Raw genomic sequence first — 26,113 nt, forward strand, 5'->3', positions numbered from 1 at the left:
GATCGCGCATCACGGCGCGGGGCTGCGTGACATCACGGCGGTCCTGCGCGGATCCACGTGGTGCTCGGCGTGCGGCCGCTGGGAGGGAACCGCCGCCGGGAAGAGGCGGGAGGGATAACCGAGCGGGCGGGCGGGCTGCGAGCGTCGGGGCGATCGGGATTGGGACGCGCCGGGCTGCGAGTGAGGCGGCCCCGAAGCCCTCCGCCCTGCCGTGCGTCCTCGCCGTCACCCGGAGCCTCTTCTGCCCGTCGGCAGCCCCGTAGGGCCGCACGGAGGCGCGGAGGGCTCCTCCCAGGAGCTCCCGATGGAAGGACGCGGCGCGACACAACACCGCGACACAGCGCGCACCTCCGGTCCACACCAGTAGTGCATTTATTGGAGTATCTCACATGCAGGAACCAAAGTAGAGATGATTTCTGGAACAGGTTAAACGATGGCAGATTAATACAGTTGTACCTTCCCTACGTGAATACAGCAACGTTTTAGTGTTGGGTTTCTTTTGCTTTATGGTTTGTTTCTCTTTACATCGTCGATCTCTTTACAGTTATGTCCCCCTTCTTTCCCTACCCCATTCCCAAACAAAAAAAATATCCAGTATCTTCAGTAAATAAATATTATCCACTTTTATCTGGAAAGCCTATGGCTGTAATATACAGAGAAGCTATCACACAGGTTACATTTGTAGGGTTAACGATAGCTCATAGGAACATGTACAGAACGAGGAGCCCGTACTCATAAAAACACAGAGCAGGTGGGAAGCTCGGCACACAAACCCACTCACCGTTTCACTATTTCCATCCCATTATCTGTCCTGAGCTGTTTTTTTCCGGGGAAGGCTCAGCACGCCCTGTGGTTAGCACGGAGGAGGCAAACAAGGACAGGGATGGGGATGGAGGGAGCATCCCTGAGATGTCCCGGCAGCCTCAACGAGACCAGGAGGCCATGAGACGGACAGGGCTGCTGCAGTGCAGCTGTGTTTGCTCTGCACGTCCCACATCCATGGCTACAAGCAGAGCACTGAGCAGAGGAGCAGGAGCAGGCGGTGCTGCTGGGATGCTGGAGGAGCACAGCTGTGGGTTCTGCTCGGGGATGGGGTCCACACGCCCTGGCCCAGGCTTGGACCCACCGCCCGGATCCGTTCTTCACCACTGGAGGGAAACATCTGTCTGCAGCCAGCTCTGCTCCTCCATCGAAAGGAGGAATCCGTCACCGGACCCCAGAAAGCAAGCTGAATGCAGCCACACAGACAGAACACCCCGCTAAGGCCCTACTTCAGCTCAGGGTTGTACAACCAGCCCCACGCTGACCTGCCCATCTGCTCTGTGCGTCCCAAAGCCTGCGGCTGGGCTAACGGGGAGGACCCTGTGCACACAGGCTGTTCCCTTTACAAGACACCATGCTGTTTTTATGAGCAGTTCTCCTCTGAGCCTCACCTAAACACCCTAACCGTCTGTACAGCACATTGCTACCTATCACACCTGCCAAAGATGCAGCTGCAGTCTACACATAACAATTAAAAAAAACCCAAAAGTATGTATTTAAATAGAAACCATTCATTTCTTACATCTCAGCACACAAGGGGTTAAAAGAAGAGGTTAAAAACACACTGGAAAGAAGGAGAAAGAAAAAAAAAAAACACTGACAAAATAAATACCTTAATCTAGAACAGGGTTTGAGGGTTTGATTAGAACTCAGGGAGGACCCCAGCAATAATTTAGTGTCACTGAGCATCACACTGCGGCTCTGCCTGCCTGGGAAGTGCCACGATGGGGTTTCCCATGGAAGTGGCTCTGCCTGCAGCTCCATCCCTGTTCCAGGAGGGAAAGCGAAGGAAGAAGAAATCCCGAGGTCGCTCCACAATGTGAAAACCCCTCCCCCTTTCCCGATCGGTTTCCACTGCTCAGGTTTTCAGCAGACCACAAGAGGAGGGAGAAGATGAGAGATCCTGATACAGGACACTGGGGAATCTGTTCCATCCGTGCAGGCAGGCCGGGGCTGCACCCTGCGCGCTTCCTGCCCGCCTTGCTCCAGCACAGCTCGCTCTGGGGTTCCCCAAAGGCCCCCCCACCTCTGCTCCAGCTCAGCCCTCCCAAGGAAGGCATTGCCCTGGGGCTGCCCTGCTCCCAGCCGGTGGTACCCCGTGAGTAGGGCCCCAACTTCCCAGTAAAGAACTCGTGGGACCAAAGCACACCTTACGGTGTTATGGGCACAGGATGCTTTGAGTTGTGCCAGCACACGCTCCCTCGGCCTCAACCTTCTCTCTACTTCGCTCTATTCATCACTGACAGCTCTGCGAGCTCTTTCGGAAAGATTCTCCCTAAAATGGGAATGCCCAGGATAGGCTCAGCGGGAGCAGCAGGGTGAGCAGCTCCCCTCTATGCTCAGGTGCTGGGGGTGAAGCTGGGACACTGCAGGGCTGTGGTAACAGCGCCGGTGCCGTCCTTGCCACTCAGCATCACACGACCACGTCCCCATGCTGGAGCAATGCGATTATCTCCTGGGGCTTGGCAGAGAAGCTGGATTAACGTGCTTAGAATCACCTGATGTGGCCATTTACAGGGTCAATGCGTTTCAAGGATTTAGAAGAGAAAATCCACGCTTCAAACAGCCACGGAGCTTTTTGCATTGACAGGAATACCAACAGTTCATTCTGTGCAGGCGAGACCGCTCGGGCGATCAGCAGACGCTGCCTGGAATCAAAGCAGCGTCACGACAGAAGGATCCTCGGCTTTCTGGGAGCTGTGGCTGCAGCTGACGTGCTGCAGGAACTGGCAGCAATGTGCCTGGCAAGCAGCACCTGAGCACTGAGCTCAACCCATGTCAGAGCAGCAGTGCATGCTGCTCCATCCTGGCATTGTGTTATAGCTACAGAGAAGACAAAATAGAGAGAGCTGACCTGGGATGGCCTGGAAATCCTGCACCAAACAGAGTTTCCCCGTGCAGATGAATGTGACAGCTCCCAAAAAGCACCAGTGCTGTGATTCAGCCATTTGGGAAAAGACAGTGTGCATCACAGGCTGCCAAAGCGTGGTGTGCCTTGGAGAGCATCTTAGGAGCTGAAATTACCATGCCTAGATAAAAGCTTCTGTCACTTTCCTATCAGCTGTTTATAGCATGGCCTCTCAGTCTAGAACAGTGTCCGACAGAGCTCCACCCACACCAGCCTGACAATATCAGTGTCCAGGCCAGAAGGAGCAGGTTGGGCAAGGCAAGCCCCCAGGAAAGGAGTGTCCATCTGATAAGCTGCCTCTCTGCCAGGCCAGGAGCTTCTCTCTGCCACATCCCTCCCTCACTGTGATCCCACCACCCCATGCCGCTGGGTTGCTCCCAGGGAACATGCTGGGGATGCAGGAGGATGCAGACAGTGGGGGGAATGCAGCCCTCTAGGAGCTGGGACAGACAAAGGGGCAGAGGTTTTGAAGGACGCTCCAGAAACACTTGGGATTATGACCAGCATGGTCAAATCACCCAACACTCTCAGGCCTAGAAGGAAATGAGGGGTTTCACCTCCAGCACAGGCATAGCCAGTCCCTCCACGATAACTCTGGGCATACCCACAGACACCTCTGGCAGGTTTGCTGCCCTTCCCATCACAACTAGCACCAAGAGCCCTAACAGCTATGTCAGGGAATCCAGGAACCTCGGTTTGCTCGCGGTCCATCACCAAGTCCCATCCATCTGCAAGGATGCTATTTACAACAGCTGAGACAAACGCAGAGCTCTACAGTCACTGAAGAAGGAATCTTAGGTAGGGAAAAAATAACCTCGCTATTTTAAAAGGCAAACACGCTAGTAAAAACCCTCCTGTGAGAATGCTCTCCCAAAGAGCAAAATGCTTCATTCGCTCACATTGCAGCATCCATTTAGCTCAGCGTTTTTCATTCCTGACAACTGCCAGAGCTACTGGACACGGCCAACAGACTGCTTTCAAATTAGAGCAAGCCCAGATAAAACACAAGGAAAAAAATACCCTGTGAGATTAAGAATATGAAGCGCTGCACAAAGTGGGGAAAAGCGACTGCCATATGGTACAGGGAGATGTGTGAGTGGGAGAGTAAAGGATTTTAACTTGTGAAGCACATGTTGAAAGGGGAACAGTTGTTCCTTGCTGTCGGATCCGACACGAAAGCCAATACATTAACATTTTATCTAAAAATAAAGACACGCTCCCCCTGCACATTCCAGCTCAGTCCATTACACGCTGATCGACAGAGCAGCCGACTTGGCAGGACCTGCCTACAGAAGAGGATGATCCCTACACCAACTGAAGGGCAAGGCTGCTCTTTCCCCTCTGGGCTTTTGTTTCAACACAGTGTGATGCAGTCATGCATTCGAAAGGGGTTTTCAGCATCAAGAGCTGGTTTTGTGCAGCTGGGATAGGAAGGAGGGGATTAAGCGAGCGCTGGAAAATCGCGGTCTGGCAGGAAGAGTGTTGGACTTAAACAGAAAGAGTCGGCTTGTGGGGATGGATTGTTGGAGACCGAGAGAAAGGGAAGAAGGAGAAGCAACCTATGAAACTTTGGGGAGGAAAGGGTTGTTGTTAGCCAAGTGCTGTGGGAGGACGAGGTGGCCATACAGCAACGCTCTCCTGCAGAGCACGGGGTGGGACTGCGAGCTTCACAGTGCAAAGAGGGCATCCTCCGAGCGCTCCTGCTTTTTCCTGCTGGAAGGGTTTGTTGGAGGGGTGGGGGCTTCCAGGGGAGGGGACGGCAGGTTGGGGACCATCTCTGCTGCTTTGGCTCGCTCTTCTAAAAACTTGTCGAATTCTGCAATGCAAAAAGGAAAGAGAAGTAAGAATGAGGGCTGTACTTCTAGCCTGAGGGACAGAGGTGGGCAGGGTCTGAAGTTCCAGTGTTTGCAGGAATGGCTTTGGACAGCCTTTGAGACACCCCAGCCCTGGCAGCAGAGGGAATTGAAACACACACCACAATGGGAGCAGGGAAACCTCATTCCAAAGGGCTGAGCAGCTCGGGTACGCGTTCCTCCTGGCACAAACATAGCGTGCAGCCAAGATGGCAGGGAAGCACTTACAGCTGGGAGGGTTCCTCGTGCAATAAGCACCAACTTTCTGCTCTGAAACACCCTCCTCCTGTCATACTGAGTGCAGAAGTAGGGACCAAAGCAGAGTATTCAGGCTGCATGCTAACCAGGGAGCAGCTCACAGCCACAGTCATCTTCTCTTACCTTCACTGGTCACTCCTTCTTCCAGTTCATCTCCTTTCTGCAATTGGAACAAAATGAGTGTGAACACACGGACAGCACTTCACCACTCTTCCCTCCCCACACACGCAAATAATGCAGCTGGACATCACTCATTCCCACACTCTTAACTATCTGAGCAGGGTGACCTGAGGGAACTGCACAGCTCCCACATCAGGCTGTGCTGACTGATGTGCTGCAGGGCAGGAGGAAGCACCGGAGATGCTTCAGCAGATTGCTGGTGGCATCTGATAGCCAAATTTTCCCCGCTGGACACCAATGGCAGCCCCGTGCTGTTTCCACTTCAGCCAGCAATACTGAGTCAGAGCAACACTGTCATGCAGTCCTGTGAAAGGACAGCACTTTGCACGGTGCCTTCAAATAAAACACTTTCAGCTGACCAAGTAGTTTGGGACTGGTGTTCTTCCTGGGGGTGTTCATTGCAGATCTTGTGGGAAAGTGCAGCAGGTTTCCTGGTGTCCGTGCTGTGCACAGACTGGTCAGGGTGGGCTGGAGGAAAGATGCTGCTGGGCACTTTGCATCTGCCCACAGGACACAAAGGCTGGGATGCCATGGGGTCAGCACATTTCCACCAGCTGTGAATTTCCAACAGTCCTTTAACAAGGAATCAAGTCCAAGCAGGTGACATCCTTGTCAATCTATTGGGACATCAAAAAATGGACTAAACTGATACTCAGATGCCTCAAGTTGCACCTGCTTTGAAACAGAGAAGTGTCTGTTCGTGTATGGGCTTTTCCACCTCACAGCAGTGTCCAATGCCTGACAGTGAAATGTCACTCAGCACCTGCTAGGTTTCTACAGTACAGAGGTTTCCAAAGGGACACACAGCAGCCCCTGCTTCACATGCACATGTACTGTTTGTTCCAATGCATCCAAAAAGGGATAAGGAAATAAATAAACGTTAGTTAATCTAATCTGCAGCTTCCTCAGCTGGGAAGCAGAGAACTGAGATGAATCTTCAACAACAACAACAAAGAGGAGGGGAATCCATCTAAGGTCAGGTTACCCATCTAGCTACCTCGGGTGCAGTCAATGCCCAGAGCTCCCTCAGCATCTCTCCATAAGATCCTCCCTCCTGACAAATTGATGTAACTGGGAAAGACTTCAAGCATAGTGGACATGTTAAGTTTTCCACATTTCTTTGCTCTGAGCAGACAAACCCAAGGGCTGCAGGAGCAGGGAGCTGCCAGGGAATAGTCTGTATTTGGAAGGAGCAATGGAAGGAGCCAATCCTGATGCGTGATGGTGAGCACAAAGAATCTTGGTCTGCTCACAGCACATTTAGAAGAACAATCTGAACTGCAGCTCACCCCCACCCCCAAAATGCTCTTTGATAATCAGAGTCAGGTGCTGACATCAAAAAGGAAACCTGAGTACCCAAATGGGTACTGGGGCAGCAAAACTCCAGGCCAAGAGAAGAGCTACTTTAAGTTCTGTCTTTCATTTGTTTAATAACCACTAGATAATAATCTCTCTAGAGAACTGAAAGTTATTAACGTTGAAGAGATGTTGTTATACATTTTTATTTTTATTGTTGTTATGAATCATATCAAGACTTCTTGCTTGCAGATTTGAACAAAGACACACTGATTTGGAAGGAATCTGGGCCTTGACACTGCAGCTCTTAGGAGCGTGCCTGGAAGTAAACACATGCCTGGATCCTGCCAAAGCCAACACAGCTTTAACCATGTGCTTTAGGGGTGGTGGAGAGCACAGGTAGATCTCAGCACGTCTTTGGGGGTTTAGAACTAGATGAGGTCCCTTCTAACCCAACCACTCTATGATTCAATGCCTACATGCTTTCCTCCAGACATGACTTCTGGGATCGTGCTGTTGTGTGATGTTAGCATGGGCAGGTGAAAGCAAAGCAACTTAGAAAAATGCTTTGAATTGCTGAACACAATGCTATCTCGTCCCCATCTGCTTATATATTCCCCTCAAAAGGAAAGAAGCAATATGATTTAGAAGTTTTACTGTCTTCTCATAATGAAAAATGCCAGTAACTCAGCAACACATCAAGAATTATCCGTACAAGTGCTATTGCCCGTGTGAAAAATGAAAATATAAAGAGTCTCACCACGTCGGTACTGAGCCACTCCTCAATGTCATCCATGACAGAGGACTGTGCAACAGGGATCTAGGGAGTGCAGCGAGAGAACAGCAAGGCAGGCAAACCCAACCACATCCACAACCACGGCCACAGAGCGATGGAAAACGCCAGAAATAAGATTAAAAACAAAACAAAAAACAAAGATGTAAGATGGGCTGGAAAAAAAAAAAAAGTGACAAAATATAAATGGCATTTCAAATAAAGAAACACTCGGAAAGGAAATTACAAACAACAGGGCTTAAAAAAAAAACAGGAGAAAGATTGTGGGGAATGACATGACTGGATGTCAGCGTGTGATGGGTCAATGTCCTGACCACATATTAAAACCATCAGGATGGGCTGATGATTCTAATCTTGATCATGAAAAGCTTTTCAGGGTAGAATACTGGATATCGGTTAGGTTTTGAAGTATTAAATTTTATTTATTTATTTATTTATTTATTTTTTAATGAGTATTAGCCATAATGAAGGGTTAGCAAAAAGAGGGCCCAAAGCCTTCCGGCAAAGCTCAGCTGAAAACAATTTAATTTTCTCGGAGGGTGGAGGCAGTCTGAGACAAACATGATGTTCCACTCCTGGTCCTCCTCCCACTGCACCTAGGGCTCAAATTCAAGCAAACCTGGCACGGTTCCTCCGTCAAAGGCAGCCCTCTTGGAACAGAGGCAGAAGCACCAAGCTTATGTAAAGCATGGTGTCCCCAAAATGCAGGCAAGGAGGAGGAAGAGGCAGAAGCACAGCTCCTCTCAGCTCCTACCTCACTGCCCCTTGAAGAACTGCACGGGCAGCTCAACAAAACGGCCATGATGTGCTGCTGTGACAGCAGAGCAGCCACAGTGCTGGTGCTGCAGTGTGGCTGCTGCACAGAGCCAGCGGGCAGCGACTGGCTCAGCAAGGGGAAATCACTGTGCGTTAGGAAAACCATTTCCTGATGAACTGAGCTGCTGAAACACAACGTCAGGCTGTGCAAGAGGTAAACAGGAAAGCAGCACAATAGAGCTAATAAGGACAACCTTCAAAGCACTTGGAAAGCATGTCAGGCATGCAGGTGGCAGGGCATGGGGCTGGCAGGGCTGTGAGCTTCCTTGGAGCTCTGTGGGGCTGTTGGAGCTCTGCCTGGAAGCTCTGCTGGGAGGAGAGCCGGCAGAGGCCTTGCAGGTGAGGTCAAGGGGAGACGCAGCTTCCTTGCCACTATTTAACAGTGCTCTGCAACAATTTTGCCTTCTAAGGTTGGATATTAAGAAATATTTCTTCTTGGAAAGAGCAGTCAGGCACTGGCACTGCTGCCTGCGGAGGTGGTGGGAGCTGGAGGTGTTCCAGAACCATGGAGATGTGGCACTTGTGGGCATGGTCAGGGGGCACGGTGGGGACAGGTTGGACGTGGTGATCTTAGAGGTCTTTTCCAACCTTGATGATTCTGCGAGTGAGTTGGGGAAGGGGTTGAATTAGGGTAACAGCCCCCTTTTTAATTTACACCAGAGCTGAATCATGCACAGCCAATATTGGCACAGCACGAGGGTCATTAACCAGAGCAGAGCCCTCCAGACATCCTCCACCATGTGCCTTTCAGGGACAAGCTACATCTTGTTGAGCTGACTCGTTAATTTAACAGCTCTGGAAAATCCTAGCTTCAGAGACACGAAGTGAGGAATCTATTCAGCCTACAGCAACCTAAAATTACTGTGGAAGTTTCACTGCTGTTTCTCCCTCGCATTACCTAACAGGGCACAATGCTGCGGAAGGTGCAGCTTTGGGAGCTGTTGGCAGCTCTGAAAGGTGCCCAAGTTTCTTTAAGGATGATATTACAAAACGTGCAGGAAGGTAAGGAGGAAATGAGCAGGTTTTGTCTATTTTTCCCACGAATAAAATAAGGGCGTTTCTCTAAAAGGGTGGTCCTGGGGTCCGTGTTAGGAACAGGAATTGAAAGAGTGGCTCTCCTGAAAACACAAGAGGTGATCGAACAAATGACGCACTGCCAAGGGTCGCAGCACTGCCAGGGCTGCAGGAGTCCTCCAGAAGCAGCTTAGTTTAGGAGCTTAGACTCGTGCTGCTGTGTTTTGTAAGACTGGGGGCGAGAAAAGGTTGGGATAGGAAATCTACTTCCAGGCAGCCCTATTTTTTATATAACAAATAAGAAGCTCAGAAGAGCAGAAGCACTTTCCACAGCTCACACACAAGATGCACAGAGAGCTGTAAGATAAGCATTTGAGCATGTCAGATGTTTGCTGTTCAGCTCTGACCCTTTATAAAGCTTCCCCCATCTCCCAGGGCTTTCATTATGCATAGAGAAAAGCCCAGGAGTTGTAACCCACTGCTCCTGCCATGCTCAAACCTCCAATTTACTCTCCTGAGATTGAGCCCCCATCTTCCCCATAAAACACGAGTTAAATGTACCAGGTTCAATTTGTTCAAAAATAAAACAAAGGGGGGAATTTTCAAGAGTAACTGAAAGTTTTCAAATGTTTGAATTCTAACACTGTACCATTCAGGTTTCATTTCAGATTGCCCATGCAGAACGTGGCTTTCTGCCAGCTGTGTATCTGCCACATCTCCCCCTTCCCAAAGTTTTAAAGCAACAAACATGGAGTGGACTTCTGTTAAAGCTAATCCTCAAAAGACAACAGAAGCAACACGAAAATCAATTAGCCAGTATACACATTTGAAAAGAACAAACAGCAGCAGCAGCCACAGACAGCATGGAAATGGCTCCAGAATGGGACAGTCTTGTTCATACATGGATTACACAAACATGCATGGTCTGGTGGAGCTCTCAGCTTTGGCCAGACAGCTCCCCCAGATCGTCAGCGTTGGCTGCAAGAGCTGTTTTTATAATGATACTGCGACTTCTTTTTTAAAAGTCTGTGCTTGCTGTAAATGGAAATTAAGTCACAACATATTTTCAGGTACTTTAAGTCACTAGCTGTAAATAAAAGATGGGCTCATGGTTCAAATCTCTTTTTTTTTTTTTTTTTAATCTAGTCTTTGGAAAAATCCTCCAAACGGGATCATCTCCACAGGCCTGACAGGGAATCGGTGAAGGAGGGCCAGGACAACAAATGGGACGTATCAATCCCTCAGAACCCACAAGAATTTGGAATTCAAATTCTTCCTTATTTAAGCTAGATTGTGTTGGTGCTCTCACTATTAGTCAAAGCCAAAGTATTGCCAATATGTTCCCTCAGAAGTCATAAAATCCAATATTCTACCCTTAAAAAGACAGTTTAAGGTTATTATTATCACATTTTATTTCTATTAAAAAATGATCCCACTGGAAAAGAAGCCGGGATGAAATGACAATTCAGGTCTCTAGGTGAGCTCATTAATGTTCTTGAAGCGTTTAACAAGATTCATGCTAATTGTTGCTAGACGACTGTCTTGTAGTAGCTTTGTTAATTCCACTTCTTTCCAGATGTTGAACAAAGCTGACACCAACACCTGGTTGGCTGCTACGCATCCCCTTGGTTAGCAGCAGTAACAGTTCTGTTATTCCTATAGCTAGACACTAGGATAGGCGTTAGCAGTCTGCTCCAGCTTACCCCGACAGCCCTGTGATCTATTTCAAGTTGTTGTGATCTTGAAATAGCTGCCTGGCCCCCATATTAGAACACGCTTGACTTTACATGGAAGGATTTAATTAGCTACTTGATTACTTGTAACTATGTTTACACACTGCATAGATGGGGAAGGCAAGAGCTCAGGTGCAGTATGTCCCCAGCACAGCCTGCTGCACCCGTACAACAACCTGCCAGGCGGGGTCTGATAGGCACAGCCAGGCAGCATGAGCCTTTCTTCACCTGGACATCAGCCTTGGCCATGAAATATAACAACTTGACAGGTAAAGGAGCCCACGTCCTCTTCAGGACAAGGGAATGTGCCTTCAGAAAGGAGAGGGTCCGACCACGCAAAAGGAATGAGATCTAGTCTCCAAGATGATGACTTGCATCAGTAATCTCATGTTACCCAACTCATTTCTACATCTTAGATCCTATCTCTCCATTGAAAGTAGACAGAGCAGCATCCCACTACATTTCTAATTAACATCTCAGTGAAGATTTTGTTCAATGTTTACTCACATACCTTCACAGCTCCTCTCTGGCCAGGCACGCTGCTGGCGGTCAGGCTGTGAGGCTGAGGGCTGTCCATACCTGCTGCTGTGAGATCTGGGTCAGTTTCACTCCCCCTTCATCTCTGCCTCAACGTCTGTCCTGACGCCGTGGTTTAAGCAACGCTCCCTCCTTGCTTTTGCAACAAATACCCACTTGGCATGGAGCAGGCAGGCAGATTATTCTAACAACCAAATGTATTCATGCAAGTCTCAATAGCAGCTGAACTCATGAAAAAGGGAACTGGAATTACTTGCACTAACGTGGGGTGGCCTTATGCTAAAGGCTGTGGCTAAGAGCTGCTGCTGCAGACCCCCCCCAAGCACGGCCCAACCTGCAGAACCCAGACCTCACTCTGCAAGCAGATCTCTTACTGGACAGCATAGCGACATCCCTATGGCATGTTTGAACATTTTCTGAAGACAGAACTAGGTTAGCTTTGCAGGCAGAGCTGGAGGGGATAAGCATGGTGTGTCTCCATGGACCTGCCAACACCTTGCCAGAACTGAGCTACAGATTAAGCTGAAACAGCACCAGTTCTTCCAAATTCCCCAGGAGGTACACACAGCCCTGACTGAGCCTCCCTCTGCACAGCTGTGCTGGGACACACAGAGATGGAAGTGGGAAGAGCTCAGCACTAAGCTTAAATGTATCCTAGTGCGGAAAGAAGAACAGGAGATCACAACAAAAGGATGTGACAACCACTTGGGAGGTTGCTCCAAGAAGAGCGGGGGCAATGTCCTTTTTGTGGTCTCAGTGTTGTATAGGCACAGTTAATAGCAGCATCACCTCACTCCTCTTTTCTCCCTCATCTCTAAAACATAAGAAGTTACTACAGAATCTGCACACCAGGTTCATACTGGGGATGCCAGCTATTGCACCCGTTTTGCAATTGCTACAAAGTTATATTAATACATACAGTTAAGAACTACAGCCAGGCAAGAGAGAAACGGAGTTAATGATTAGTGTAGGTTTATTTTAGGTATTTCTCTCTCACATTTAGCATACAAACAAGGTGACAGGCTTCTCAGAGCAGCAACCAGCTGCACAGCCAGCCCCTCCCCCTCCCCAGCTCTGTATGCCTCCATGAAGAGTGCAGTATCCTTTTTCCAGTCTGAATAACCACAAGCCAATAACAAATACTGTTTGTTTTTTCAATAAAACAGTGGTTTGAGGGGTGTGAGCAACAGGGCTGCTCTTGTAAACAGTGGAACGGCAAAGATGAGGCCCTATCTCAACCACGGGATTATTCATGATGGATGGACACCTAGCAGAGGCACAGTGCACCTGCACCGAGTTGGTGCACTCTGATACTGCATGCTCTGACTGTTCTTAGCCTTGAGTTTTCTGGGTGTTTCTCTTTCTGAGCACTGGTGATTCAGTCTGGGCCATTGGAGGCTCTCCCTGGAGCCAGGCACTCCTGCTCCACAGGCATCCTGCACTCAGCCTCATACTCAGAGTGTGTATCAATCCCAGAGTGTTCTGCACTGCGTGTTTCCAAACCCAGCTGCAGCCAGCACTACCTCAATAGGACTGTTAGGACTTTCTACAGTAGGTCCCATTACTGCTATTCCCAAACACTTAAAATGATGGATGATGTAGTCCAAAAACATAAAACTACCCTTAAAACTTGGCTTTAAGGCACAGCAGAGGCTTTTTTTTTTTTTAAACCTACCTCTGTCTCCTGCACTTAAACACACTTTCAGACTTCTCGCTGCAAGCATGCTGAAGAAGGACACAAAGTGTGCACATATCCTGAGATTTCCAGAAGCTTGATGTTATCAGAACACTGTCATCACTAGACACAGGATTTAAACCCTTAAGTCCAGGAACACTACTGTACCTTTTGAAGCCTGAATCCTGATGCCTGTGTAATTCCCTGACTGAGGTGAAAGATGTCACACTGGGTAGCAGTTCTCCCATTCTCCTCTTCCCATACTTAAGTACCCCTGCATTACTAAGTTCAATTAAATATGACCTAAAATTATGTACATTTATTACAGACTGAAGTTAAGCACTACCAGAAGAGTCTGCTTTAAAGGCACCTAGAAAGTGTTCTTTTTGCAAACAAGATGTATGAGACTTGTGTTTATCCCTTGAAAAGTGGATACTGCATAATTAAATCGAGACAGTATAAGGAACCAATCTGACCCCCAGCCCCCCTCTGAAGGTGCTGTGGGATTCTACAAATGATTCAGCTGATTACAGGCCTTTGTCCTGCATGAACCAGAAACTGGTGTAAATTTTTCCCTTTGCCCCAGGTAATGCCATAGGTGGGACACCAACTCCTTGTACTGTCTGATTTCAAGTGGTTCAGTAGGGCAGGGTAAGAGGTGAATGGAGGATGGTTATTCTAGGTGAAGGGGTTGGGGTGGGCAGTAGGAGTCGTTCCACTGGTGAAGTCCTCACCATTCCTTGTGTAATTAGCCACTTGTCTATGGGCTCCATGTCTGAGTTCCCACCTTTACCTCTCCTCTGTGTTGAGAACAGAAAAGTCCATAAAGAGAGAAACCACAGCAACACTCTTGATAAATACAAACAGCAGCAAGTTGAAAGCTTCACATACACAGACATGCACACACGCATCCCCCTCTGCTGCCTGGCAGCTGTGTCCATGGAGGGGCAGAGCTCACCCCGAGCCCTGTGCTTCCTACAGACAGTTCACTGAATTTTTAGCACTTCCTCCACACTGTTATTAAAAAAAAAAAACAAAAAAAACACCTGACTAGAAGTGAGGCTGATGTTTGTCATCTTCTTAGAAGAAGAGAAAGTGTAGGCTATACCACCTACCAAAATCAATCAGACTATGCTGGAAACACGCTGTGAAGTTCCCCTTGTTTATAATGCTGTATGTCAGAGCAAATCTTACTTATCCTCTTGATCTCAACAGACTCTGCCTCAAACTCTACAGCACAACAGCTCTAGTGCAGGTGTTATGCAGGAGGTAAGTGATGGCAGCCTGCAGGAGCACTGCAGCAGCCTTTCCCACTGCCCACCTCCAAGCTTAAAGGACCACCAGTGGTTCTGGCTTCCTCTGGCCCTGCAGAGCAGGGCTGGCTCAGCACACTGCTCTGAGTTTGTGTGCAGATACCCATCCTATGTGGGATACCTCACCTGCCCCCATTACACCAGATAGTGGAGAATCAGCTGCAATCTCTTATGTCTCAGTATTTGTGCTGAGAGGAAGAAAAAGAACAGAGGGGAAAAAAAAAAAAAAAAGAAAGAAAAAAATCACTCCAACTTTATCTGCTATCTGCATAACAGTGAGAATTGTTTCTTGGACACCTCTCCTCCCAGCTGTGATCACGCAACAACTCTGTGGCAACAAAAGCAATTCCCAACGAGGAAAAGCAATATTAAGAATTCAGGGTATTTTTAGCTTGTCCGGTTTCCAGCTGCTAAATCATATTAAAAGACAGCTAATGCCACGTGAGCAGCCATCTCCCTACAGATCTTTCTGAGTATGACTACATTAGAAATGTCGGATGTGCTGAAATTTACCCCTGCACAACTGTGCTGGAAGACAACGTGTGCAGAACGTGTTGCAAAGCTCTGGTTCCACCCTAGAGCTCTTCTTAAATTAGCTCCCTACCCACATTAACTCATGTCTTTCATTTACTGCTCACTGCCAGTTTTTCCCTACGCATGCTGCGGCTGGAACTTTAGGAGAGTTTAATTTTTATTTCCTTTAAGAAGAGACACCCATAAGCCTCACAACACTTGACAAAAAGTAGTGTTTACTAAAGAAAGAGTGCCTTGAGAACGAGCAATTCTTATTACACGATACAGTCACCAGGACCTTTGAAAAGCAAAGTCCCTACACCATCTCAGAGCCCAAACTTCCACAACCTATAAAGTACTCCTCCCCACAAAACTTTGACCCATCAGATTAGCTTAGATACAGCCATCTGAACCCATAACACTTCAGGCAGAGCAGCAGCTACACTACTGTGAATGACACTGGTGCCTCAAGCACAACTGCCTGAGAACAGAAGCATTAATAAACACGGACGGCCCCCTCGGCCAGCAGTAACTCAAGCCCCGTGCTTTTGGTTAACCAGGAACAAAGAACAGAATCTCAGACTGCTTCCCAGGTCCTCCCAGTAACAGAGCACAGTGACACAGGGGCTCTGACTGTAGCACTGACATCAGGAATTCCTCTCTCTCTCCCTGGTATAACTTCTTTCCCTGCCTCCCTATGCTACCACCCCCTCCCTCAACTGTGCTGGGACGAAGCTTTGTGGGATGGGTTATACACTACCCATTTGGCAGGAGGATGGGGACAGCAACCAGCAGACAGATTTGTGGGATGGGGGTGCTCCTTGGGCAACCACTGCACTATGGCCAATGCAGGCAGCTGTGATCCGACCCCAGCTGGCTCAGAACACAAATTCTCTCCGGCTCAGAGCAGAAGTTGCCAGGCATGCCAGCTGCCCAGAGCACTCCCGTTTCAACTTCAGAGAGAAGCAGGGCGGGATCAGCCAAGGCACGGGGAGGCAGTTCTGCATGGAGGGAGACATGCCCAGGCTGCCCTGCCTCTCCCCCGTGCTACACTGGCTCTCCCGTGCTCCCTAGTGGTCAGCACAGACTGAAACTGCATAGGGAAAGACTGTGCTTTCTTTGTCATCTGAAAACTTATTGCTGTAAACAGGACAATTTTAAGAAGTAGGGTGGTAGAAAGGGCTGAGGGATGACCTGAGAGCTCCTTCCACTTCTGTCTTCACTGAGGCATACACACAAAGTCGGCCAAGCTCATCCTCTGAAACAAGTTGTAAGGATCAGGTGGTGTGAGAGGCGGCAGCACATGGGTCCCTCCTGCCCAGGGGCAGAACAGATTGCATGCAAAGGCAGCTGTGGCAAGGCATGCAAAGCATTAAAAGTCTGAATAATTTCTCTTCCTGTCGCTTGCTCCTGCCCATGCACTTTGAGCAAAGTCTGGCAGATTAAGACTGCACCAATTTTCGTAAGCAAAATCAAAGCAAACAGAGGCACACCAGCATTAACAGGATGTTCCCTATTTATTCTTTTCAGCAACAACTCCAGTCAAAGAACCAGACCCCTCAGGCAAGCTGCAAGCACACAGGACAATTTACCCACTCTCATTTTGAAGGCTTTTAGGCTGGTGTGCTAAGTAGCAGCTCTTTAGCAATCATTACTGAGTAAGTAGTTGCTCCTAGATACCAATTTCAAAATAGCCAGTACTAGCATGTCACTAGAATACAGAATGAGAAGACTCAGTCGAAGGAGCTGTCTGCAGCTTGGATTCCACACACAGCTTCAGATAACAAAACACAGAGCAATGACCTACCCCTCCTGTGTTTTGTTTCCGAACATCCAGGGCGGATGCCAGTCCTTTGACAGCCTGTGGGTCCTCATATGTCACACTGCAACAAAGGAACAAACCACAGAACTAGAAGGAAGCCCAACAGTCATCCATGGAGAATGCACATGCTATTTTGATTAACTTCTCTTGAAATCGAAAAGTACATTCCTTTTCTTAAAAGGACTTAACTGCACTACATGGATTCTAAAAAGAGGGGCGTGCTCTGTATAAAACTAACCAGCAGTTTCTCAGACAGCTTGTTGAAGAAAAAAAGGGGAAGACTGACATTATGAGAGGGAGGCAAATAAGTTATGAGGCACATCCAAGAGGTAGCAGGGCACTGTGAAAAAAGGCCTGATTACAGACTACGATTTACCAAACTTGATGTTTGGAAACCTTGATGCACGGAGGGAAACTGGCAGAGAGATTTGGAAGCAGGTGAAACACTCCTAAGAACTAAAGCGAAGCACATGAAGAAGTGCATTGACTTGGCTCATCACCATCTATTTTCAGAGGCTGGATTTTTAAAAAGCTCCTTACAACGCTGTGTAAAAAGGACATGTATTAGTCAGGTGACAGAGGCAATTGCATCACTTCTCTGAGCACAGCACCAGCCCCTGGGAGGAGCCATGGCTGTGCAGGAGAACTGGCTTTTCCTGGGCATGCAGAGGCTCTCACTTAGGCACGGTGGCATGTCACACTCACATCTTCCCTGCCTCACTGCTGCTCCACTTACAAAGGGAAGACACAGCAATCCTTCCCTGTGAAATCACGGACTGATGTGTTCCTTGTTCTATTAGCTCGCAGGAGGAGATAGAGGTGCAGTGTGGGAAGCTAGTTTCGCGCTTCATTTAGCACAAGAGACAGAGGGAACTCCATTAGATCTCTCTGCAATGCATCTCCTTTCTGACTGCACATTAGGGCTCTCAGCCTGAAATATCTAGTGATAACGTGTGCCTCTACAGCAGAGCACATCTCAGCACTGACACTACAGCTGAAGCAGTACAAACAGCTGTACTGATGGCTGCAAATGAAAGATCCTAATAAGCCTGCCAGCTGAAATTATCGAAAACATATCAGCTCTGGAATATCTGCTGAAGTCTCAGCTAACCTATTTAACAACATTTCTTGATTTGAAACGAAGTGTTGCTCTGACTGCTGGTAGCCATTATACCCTCTTGAATTTGAAACCAGGGGGCAGCAAGAAATAATATATGAAAGTAAATTACCTGAGTGGCTTTTAATGAATCTCACTTGACAGGGATCAAAGGATTTCTTAATAAGTGCACAGGTTTATTTTACATTAAAATAATTGGGCCTGTTAAATACCCACAAAATTGCCAGACTTGCAGCCCTAGAGATGCAAGCCCTACAAATATAAACAAATTAGAGACAGCATGACAGCCAGTCAAGCTACACTGCCTTGACATCCTCAGAGTCTCATCATTGAGCCAAAGGGAGAGTTTAACTGATGTTAACTCTGTTTTCAAGCCCTCGACCGCAGCAATTCAGCTGCCAAGGTGTATCCATGACCTTCATATGAAAGATGTTTATGCTCCTCTACCTTAAGCACTGGCCAGGTGGATGGGGTGACAAGCCTTTTTGAGAGCAAAAGTGAATGCAAGTTTATTTCCAAGTTTCCAATGAACTCATTAACTGTCAAATAACATTACCCAGCCAGTCTGCTCTGGCCAGCAGCAAGAACTTCCCCATTTGCTAATACTAATAAAGACCAGAAAGATAAGGCCCGGATTAAAAGCAGCACAAAAACATACATCAAAACTACTTTTTTCCATCTGGAATGAAACAAAGAAATTTCAGATCCATGCCCTTAGAAAATAGTAAGGCCATGAACCAAGGAACGCTAAAGATAAACTCCAACATACTTCTTTCGTTGCTCAGCCAAGGAACTGCCTCTTGTCTGTGCAAACATGTCGAAATCATCGCGAGGGTTACAGTGCTGTAGGGAGCTGAGTGTGCCACTGACACTGTTCGTACCCAAGTCTGCAAAAGAAGTGGACCAATGAAACAGTATTCCACATGCAAGTAATGCTATGACTGTGTAGGCTATAGAGGAAGTTATTAACAACACAGCTATAAGCATCATCTCGTTAACAGCTGTAGCAGAGAACCTCCAGTCAAATCAAGTGATCACATCAAGCAATTTTTGGTTTGGTTTAATGTAAACTATCCATCAGTTTCACAGGACCTTTCATTCAAAGAATTCAAGCATTATTTGCAGGAGAACAGTCCAGAATATTCACTGTATTCACCCCATAGAGTGCTAAACCTTAGCAAGAATAATAGTACAAGTTTTACCAGGACTGAAAACTTGGATCTGTCTCTTTTCTTTCATGCTCCCCTTTGGTTAATAAATCCCTCCCTTTTGTGTCAGGCTGATTCCCAATCACAGATTGCTATAGGGCAGACGAATGGGAAAGCCCTCCTAAATGTCGAAGCCACATAACCAAAACTTCCTGTGGTTATACAGCAAAAGTAGAGGTGAGTCAAAGGGTGCAGAGTGAAAAAGGAAGATGCCTCCTTGTAAATCGCAACAGCCCAACAGCTGCAGGAAGAGCGTGCATCAGATGTTCAGGTCAGTCAAGGGACCTCAGCAATAGCTCAGACTTGCTCCCACACTCAAGATCTGCCTAGCTGTTCCTGTGTGCTCTTCAAGACCCACGGATTGGTCAGGTTTGAACAAGTCCACACATTACATGTTCATCAGCACTATTAAACCAGGTACTCACCAAGCCCTGCAAGCTGTGAAGAAAGTGATGATGGTGGTGCTGAGTTTCCGACCATAGGGCTCACTACAGCTGGAGAGCCAGGACCCAAATCTATTAAGTTATCTTCTGTCACCTCATTCAGAACCTGCTGAGACATAAAAACAACACAAGTTACAAGTGCCAGAGATTTTTTTTTTCCCTGCAGTACAACATTAAACACCAAAAAACTATGTCTGCTTCCTAAAAAGACCTTTCTTCCATACTGCCAAATGGGCTACTCCCTTGGATACTAAAGAGATTAATGGAGGAAAAAAAAAAAAGTCAACCAGTTTAAAAAAAAAAAAAAAAAATCAGTCTGACTGCTAAGGGCAACAGGGAACTGTCCTGGAGGTCATCTACATCTCTTCAGATTTATCTCATTTGTCTGTGTCTTCCACATCTTTTTGCACCAGACAACTGTGAACGTCAGAAGCCTGCACAGACTCAAAAGCAATCACAAAAAAGTCAATAGATGAAAGAAAATCCATCAAGAACTGTAAACACAAAGATGTTTTGGAGCACTGACTTCCTGAGCTAGAAGTCTGACATGTTCTTACACTCTTTTCCCTGTACCCACTATTAACCACCACAGACAGGACACAGGGCTGGTCTGACTTTTTGTCTGATCCAGCAGGACTGGTGTGGTGTAGCTACTAATGTCACACATGGAGTTAGGCACTTACTCCGTTGCTGGCATTTTGTGTGGAACGTCCTGATCGGTATCGTTCAAACCTGTTTAAAAAAAAAATCATAATAAATCAAAAGGGACTATTAAAGTCACCAATAAACAATGAAAAATGCAAGTTTATAACGAAGTCATGACATGCTGGATAATGAATGTAGCTTTCACTGGTCCAAGAGAGATCCTTAGCAGATTTAATTCCAAGCTAGGACAAAGGGAGGATAGTTACAGAAGTTGCATTGTTGGCAATGTGGATATTAAGTTGCCTAATCTGATCTTGCAGCACACACAGGCCTGAAAAACACTGTAGGATTTTGTCTTTTTTTTTTTTTTTCCATTAAGTGCTTCTTGATAGACTGCTCTGTTAGCCAAGGGACAGAAGCAACTGCAGTAAGATTGATGCTCCCAGCTAAATAAGCTGAGCACCGCAGTGACTCTTACTCCCACTTAACAGCTCCCTCTTGCTGCACTACATGTAAATTAGAAGCAATATACATGCTAGCACAGCTCTACCCCAAGCAGAACGCATGAAAAGAAACAATGCTTAACAAACTCATTCCCTAACACATACTCAGAGATCATCAGAATCTATGCTCACATAGGTCGGTGCTACCTGAGAACAACAATAATGAGGTTAGATAAAACCCCTCACGCTTCTTAGGGGAGGAAGTCTAGCCAGCCAAGACCTGGTTTCTTCTCTACTCCTTCCCCACCCTTATGTACACATACAACCCCAAATGCAAACTCAGCAAGCATGAACTCAAAAAGCAGAGGGAACTACCTCCTCTCACAGCCTTTCTTATCATCATTTTTCTGAAGTTAAGAGTTTCTCCTCATTCAAAAGTAGTAACACGTGACCTCTCTATTCAGAAAAAATAAAAATACTATGGGTTTTCTCTCAGCTGAACAAAACACAGTGCAGAACTGCAAGCAAACTAAAGTATTTTCATAAAGTAACAGAGGAAAACTTAGACCTAAAAGGCAAGAAAAACAAATTCAGGCTCAAATTTCAATTTTAGGAAGCTGTGGGTGTCTGGCGTTAGTGGAAATCCAGTTCCTTAAGCTGGAAACCTAGGACACCTCCCACCTCCCATTTCTCACCAGCAGGCTGATGTACCACACATTCTCTTACATCCAAAGCTCCACGGCGATGGCCAGAGCTCCTGCTCAAATCACTGAAAGAGCTTTGGACCCATAAGAGAAATCAATGTGATGAATGTGGAGCTTTTGGAACAACAGAGAATTGGAATTTATTGAAGCACTCAGACCACTGCAGCTATTCTACCATAAATAGCTCGCCAGCACTGCTCAGCTCACCTTGCAGCGTATAATGGTTACAAATACGTCAGCTACAATCAGCAAAGCTGCAGATGGAATAACACAGGAAAAAAAATATTCAGGGTGACCAAACTGAGCCTTAGCGATTGTTACTCTCTGCCCCACGTAGGATCATGCTCGTGCATGAAACACATACCGTTTCACACAAAAAGTCAGCATTTGTTTCAAAGTTTCCCCCGATCTCCTCTGAAGGGCTAAATCAAAGACAAAATTGAGGCCACTGAGTCTTCTTTCCAGCCTCTGCTGTGACAGCACGGATTCACAGATCTAGAGTCTAATTTATTTTTAAAGGCTTGAGAAACAAAGCCCTATGCTAGGGACAAGGAACAAAGGGTGCTCTTTAGTGCCTCGCTCCCCAGGCCTGTCATTAAGAGGAAGATTAAACTTTCCCAAGACTGTCGTATCACGTGTCACTCCTGCAGCAGATGTGGCTGACAGCGCCTTTGTCTGACATGCTGCAAGTCCTGTGACCCACGTCCCGCCCCTGGGGATGATGCCTGCACGTCGACTCTTCAAAACCTCCGTTCTGTGCAAGCCAGGCCTTTTCAAGATGTTAAGCATTATTTAAAAACAAAACCCTTCCATGCATGAAGGCTTCGTGCACGTCAGGCAGCTCCCCTCGCACCAGAACTGGAAGCTGGGAGCTCAGAGATCAGAAGACAGACAGCTGTCGGGAGCCTCCCCAAGCCAGGCTCTGCAGAAACGCCTGTGCTGCTCCTATGTTAGGAAGTGGAACTGGCAGCTGGGGCTGTGCTGCTCTCGTTCCCTGGTTCCTACATTCATACAGCAACACATGGTAGGAACTTACAGACTCAAGTGTCTGCCAGTTCAAAGAATGCTGCACCATACTGTCCTGCATTTTACAGATATTCTCTACAAAAATTCAACTGCGAGGACAAAAAACAAATAAAAAAAACAACATAATATTAAAAGAAACAACTGAAACAGGAATATTATCATAAAAGACAACAGAAAGACTTTGTAAGTGCTTCCCGTGCTTTGGCTTTCTACGTTTTGTTATGCTGGCCCACTGGTCCAGATAGCCAACTTCATCAACTGACCTGCAAGTGAAAACCCAGAATGAACGTAAACAGTAGATGGAAAAGGTGTCTCACCTTTCATATCTGAGGAAGACATTATTTAAATCATCGTTCACATGCAGCAATTCCTCTGTGACTTCTTCATTGGACACTCGTGAGATAAGCTCCACGATTCTCTGCTGCATGGCTCTACAGGTTCGGTTCAACTCCTATGAGGAATGCATTGTGCACACACATTTTGATAAGCAGCCAGCAATAAATAGGTTTTGTTGAGTTCTGTTCACAGCCAAACATATCCCACAGCTGAGAAACACTAAGACAAGTCTATCTTTGCATGATTAAATGTCACCCAAAAGCACATCTAATCAAACATGCCCTTCAAGAGACGATGGCATAGAACTTTGAGAGCCTATTTAGAATTCAACATCCTGATTCTTCTTTAACTCTGAGCACTTCAGAAAATAAATATCTGTATTTTAGTCATCTTCTTTAAGAACAAAATATGCTAATACAAGAGCTTTCCAGAAGAGTTTTCACTGAAAACTCTGCTCCTACTGACAGTTCCATTTGCAACAACTAGAAGACACACGTGGTGGAACAAGCAGGGAAAGTTCATCAGGGCTATGCAACAGGATGACAAAGGCAGGGGACACAGAGCTTGCCGTGTACGGAGTGAATGAGGGTGAACATACAACAAGAAGTAGGAGTATGAAAAGATGGGCATTCTCTTCCCCCCCCCCCACTGAACTATACACAGAAGCATTCCCATCAGGTAAGTCCAGAGATGAGATTGCAAAAAGGCAGTGGACAGTTTTAAAAAACAAAAACTCTAGAGCAGGGAGATTTGAGTTTGTCTAAAGGAGTTCTCATGCTTACAGGACATCTCTTTGATCACCAATTACCAAGTAAATTAAAAAAAAATAAATTATCTATATATTTTTTTTCACCTCCGTTGGTCTGAAAGGCCTCACGACCAAAGGTCAAAGCTGGTATGCTGAGGAGGAACTACAGGAAGAAACATGACATATGGCATGGCACCACTCATTAGATCCACAGTTTTACTTCAATGGGCACTGACATTTCAACTAAAGCATGTCCTTCCATCATCTTCCACCCCCCAGCTCCATTTCAGAGCAAAAATTCAGCACTAAACAAGGATGACTTGTTAGTACACAACCTTTGGGATGAAAGCAAAAATGTGTTTGTTTTCCTTGCATGGTCTGACAACCTAAGCTCTGGATAAATTTCACCTAGTGCAATCCAGCTGCCTTAACAGCTTGAGGAATGTGTTCTCCAATGTCAGTTTTGATCCCATCACTTTAGAAGCAGATTGTGACATTTCAGAGGTTTGTTTGCTGCCTTTCTGAGAGGGCTGACAGTACCTATCTATTCTGCTCAGAGCTGGCTCTCTAGCAAGCTGTTTACATTTGATTGTTTGAGAAAATGTCAGGGATTATTTAAGGAGGACAGCTATATAAACCTCAAAGCAAGGAGCTCTTCCACACAGCACCCAGCTCACAGCTCTCAAAAGACCACCCATCCTTTGTCATCAAAAACAGGTTCTCAACAGCTCTGTGATTCAGATTTAGGATGCAGCAGTTGAAGGGAACCAGTTGGAATAAAGAATTGCTGCTGTCGTTCCGTTTTATGATCAAGATCTTTAACCTTAAAGCTATGCTGTAAGGTTATGCTGTCAAGATGTTGGTAGATGTTTCTGAATGCAAGCAAACCGTTCTACGCCGTTTTGGTCTGTCATGGTTTCCTGGAAGCTTCTTTTGCTTTGAGCTGTCCAACCCAAATGGGCAGTAAATGAAAGGCTCTTTATCATAAAGCCTCTCGTCAGCTGCCATGATGGCTCCGAGACAAACACACAGCACAGCTGCACGGGAGAGACCAATTCTTGGATTGATTTCAAACTCTGATGTATCGCAGAGAGCAATTCCCTGCCTTCCTCCAAATGTACTATTGTGGGAGCCCATCCTCCCTGCTGGAGGATCAGAACAGCAGCCTATTTCTGAAGCTATGAAAAGGCAAATAGCACGGTAAGGGCAGTGGCTGGATGCTAGCTCACAGTATTCCTCATCTGTGTTGCAGCTGGTTTGTATTAACTTCCTCAGCCAAGGGGACCTCGCTACCACAGGTCTGGAGAAGTAGCTATGAAGCTTGACCTGTGAGCTCTACATACAGGTTTCTTTTTCTTTCAAAGTAACAAGAACAGCACTGGATTGAGATTGCCCTAGAAATAAAACTCTTCTGATTACCCAGTCAGGCCATGTTGACAGCATGAAACTTCACCTCAGCTCCTGCCTTAAGCCACTGCCTTCAGGAGAACCTACAGCGCATCCGCTGGAAAGAAGTTCATTTATTTCAAGTGGCAGAGAACCCACAAACCCTTGGCAATTCCTAGTCCGTCTGGAACCAAGGAATGTGGTTTTTTTCCTGTAACGCCAGGAACGTTTTACTACTGCACACTTGATTGTGGAGGACTTGAAAGGAGAAATGCTCATTAGTTAATGAGCCTATGGCAGCTCTAGGCTGTAGTAAGGTAAGGAAGGAATGGTAAGGAAGACTATTCAACATTACGAAAAAAACAACTAGCAACACGCAAAAGAAAGCAATGAAATGCGTTTCGACAGAAGTTGAGAAATCCTCATCATGAGAAGCTTTATCAAATGAAGAGCATTGAGAGATGAGACTGGCTGGGATCAAGTACAGCCCACATCCATTACATAAACCAAGCAAGTCATAGCACTAAAGGGAACAAAAACAAAAAAACATCCCACCTCCAAAAAAACCCCAAAAAACCAACAAAACCCACAACCAACCTCAAGCACAGACAAGATCAGAATCATATTTGCTAGAGAAGTGTTACCTGGAGTAATTCAAGGTCTGAAGAATCCTCTTGTCCAGGAACCATTTCTGTCAGCATTTCAGACATCACTTTGGTATTCCCACGAACAATATCCAGTTCACTGCGCAGCCGGGCAATCTATGTTAGGGTAAAAAGACAGCAAAGTATTGCTTAACCTTGTGGCTTGAACTGACTTAGTGATACCTCTGGTTCTCTCTGACTTGAAATATGAGGCTCAACATATTCTAGTGGGAGAAAAAGGTGAAGTTTCAGCCAGGAGAAAATTTTAGAAAAAGAAAAAGAAGAAAGAAACAAACTGTGCAATATCAGTCACTATCACAACACAGACAGATGTGATATGCTTGTATAGAAGAGAAGCAATTGAAAACAGTGGCTAAAACCAGATCTTGGTTGCCATCTTGTGTGTCTTGCTCAAATGTGAGGAAGGATATACATTTTTCAAGCAAGATCTCTGCTGCTAAGTTGGTTTTTTTTTTTTTTTTTCAGCACAGAGAAGGGATGATATTATATTAGGGTATCCTGAGGGATGCAGGCTTAAGTCCTTGTTAGAAAGACTTACTGCATCTGCAAGGTGTTTTGTGCCTCTAAAGGAGTATGGCTAGTGGAAAAACTGCTTACCTAGAGCACCACTGCGGAGTGGACTGGTGCATCAGACTGTGA

The 26,113-nt window shown here is 46.6% G+C and overlaps 1 protein-coding gene across 8 annotated transcripts in view; it reads right to left on the bottom strand.

Annotated features, from left to right (window-relative positions):
- Nucleotides 1-349: 349 nt before the first annotated feature.
- Nucleotides 350-26,113, bottom strand: part of TOM1L2 (target of myb1 like 2 membrane trafficking protein) — a 50,810-nt gene continuing 25,046 nt past the window's right edge. For 3 of the 8 annotated variants that reach the window (XM_085237480.1, XM_085237482.1, XM_085237485.1), the window contains exons 7-16: nucleotides 25,454-25,570; nucleotides 22,657-22,790; nucleotides 20,205-20,253; nucleotides 19,504-19,630; nucleotides 18,640-18,757; nucleotides 16,739-16,814; nucleotides 13,840-13,905; nucleotides 7,298-7,357; nucleotides 5,185-5,221; nucleotides 350-4,766 (exon numbers count right to left, since the gene is read on the bottom strand). In XM_085237480.1, the coding sequence (XP_085093606.1) occupies nucleotides 4,618-4,766; nucleotides 5,185-5,221; nucleotides 7,298-7,357; nucleotides 13,840-13,905; nucleotides 16,739-16,814; nucleotides 18,640-18,757; nucleotides 19,504-19,630; nucleotides 20,205-20,253; nucleotides 22,657-22,790; nucleotides 25,454-25,570 (933 nt within the window). In that variant the 3' untranslated portion in view covers nucleotides 350-4,617. Of the gene's footprint in view, nucleotides 4,767-5,184; nucleotides 5,222-7,297; nucleotides 7,358-7,434; nucleotides 7,486-13,839; nucleotides 13,906-16,738; nucleotides 16,815-18,639; nucleotides 18,758-19,503; nucleotides 19,631-20,204; nucleotides 20,254-22,656; nucleotides 22,791-25,453; nucleotides 25,571-26,113 lie in introns of those variants that run through there. The other 5 variants (XM_085237481.1, XM_085237484.1, XM_085237483.1 and 2 more) reach the window with 5 other exon arrangements.

This window comes from Meleagris gallopavo, chromosome 16 (genome assembly GCF_905368555.1).
Source record: "Meleagris gallopavo chromosome 16, MGAL_WU_HG_1.1, whole genome shotgun sequence".
Taxonomy (NCBI): domain Eukaryota; kingdom Metazoa; phylum Chordata; class Aves; order Galliformes; family Phasianidae; genus Meleagris; species Meleagris gallopavo.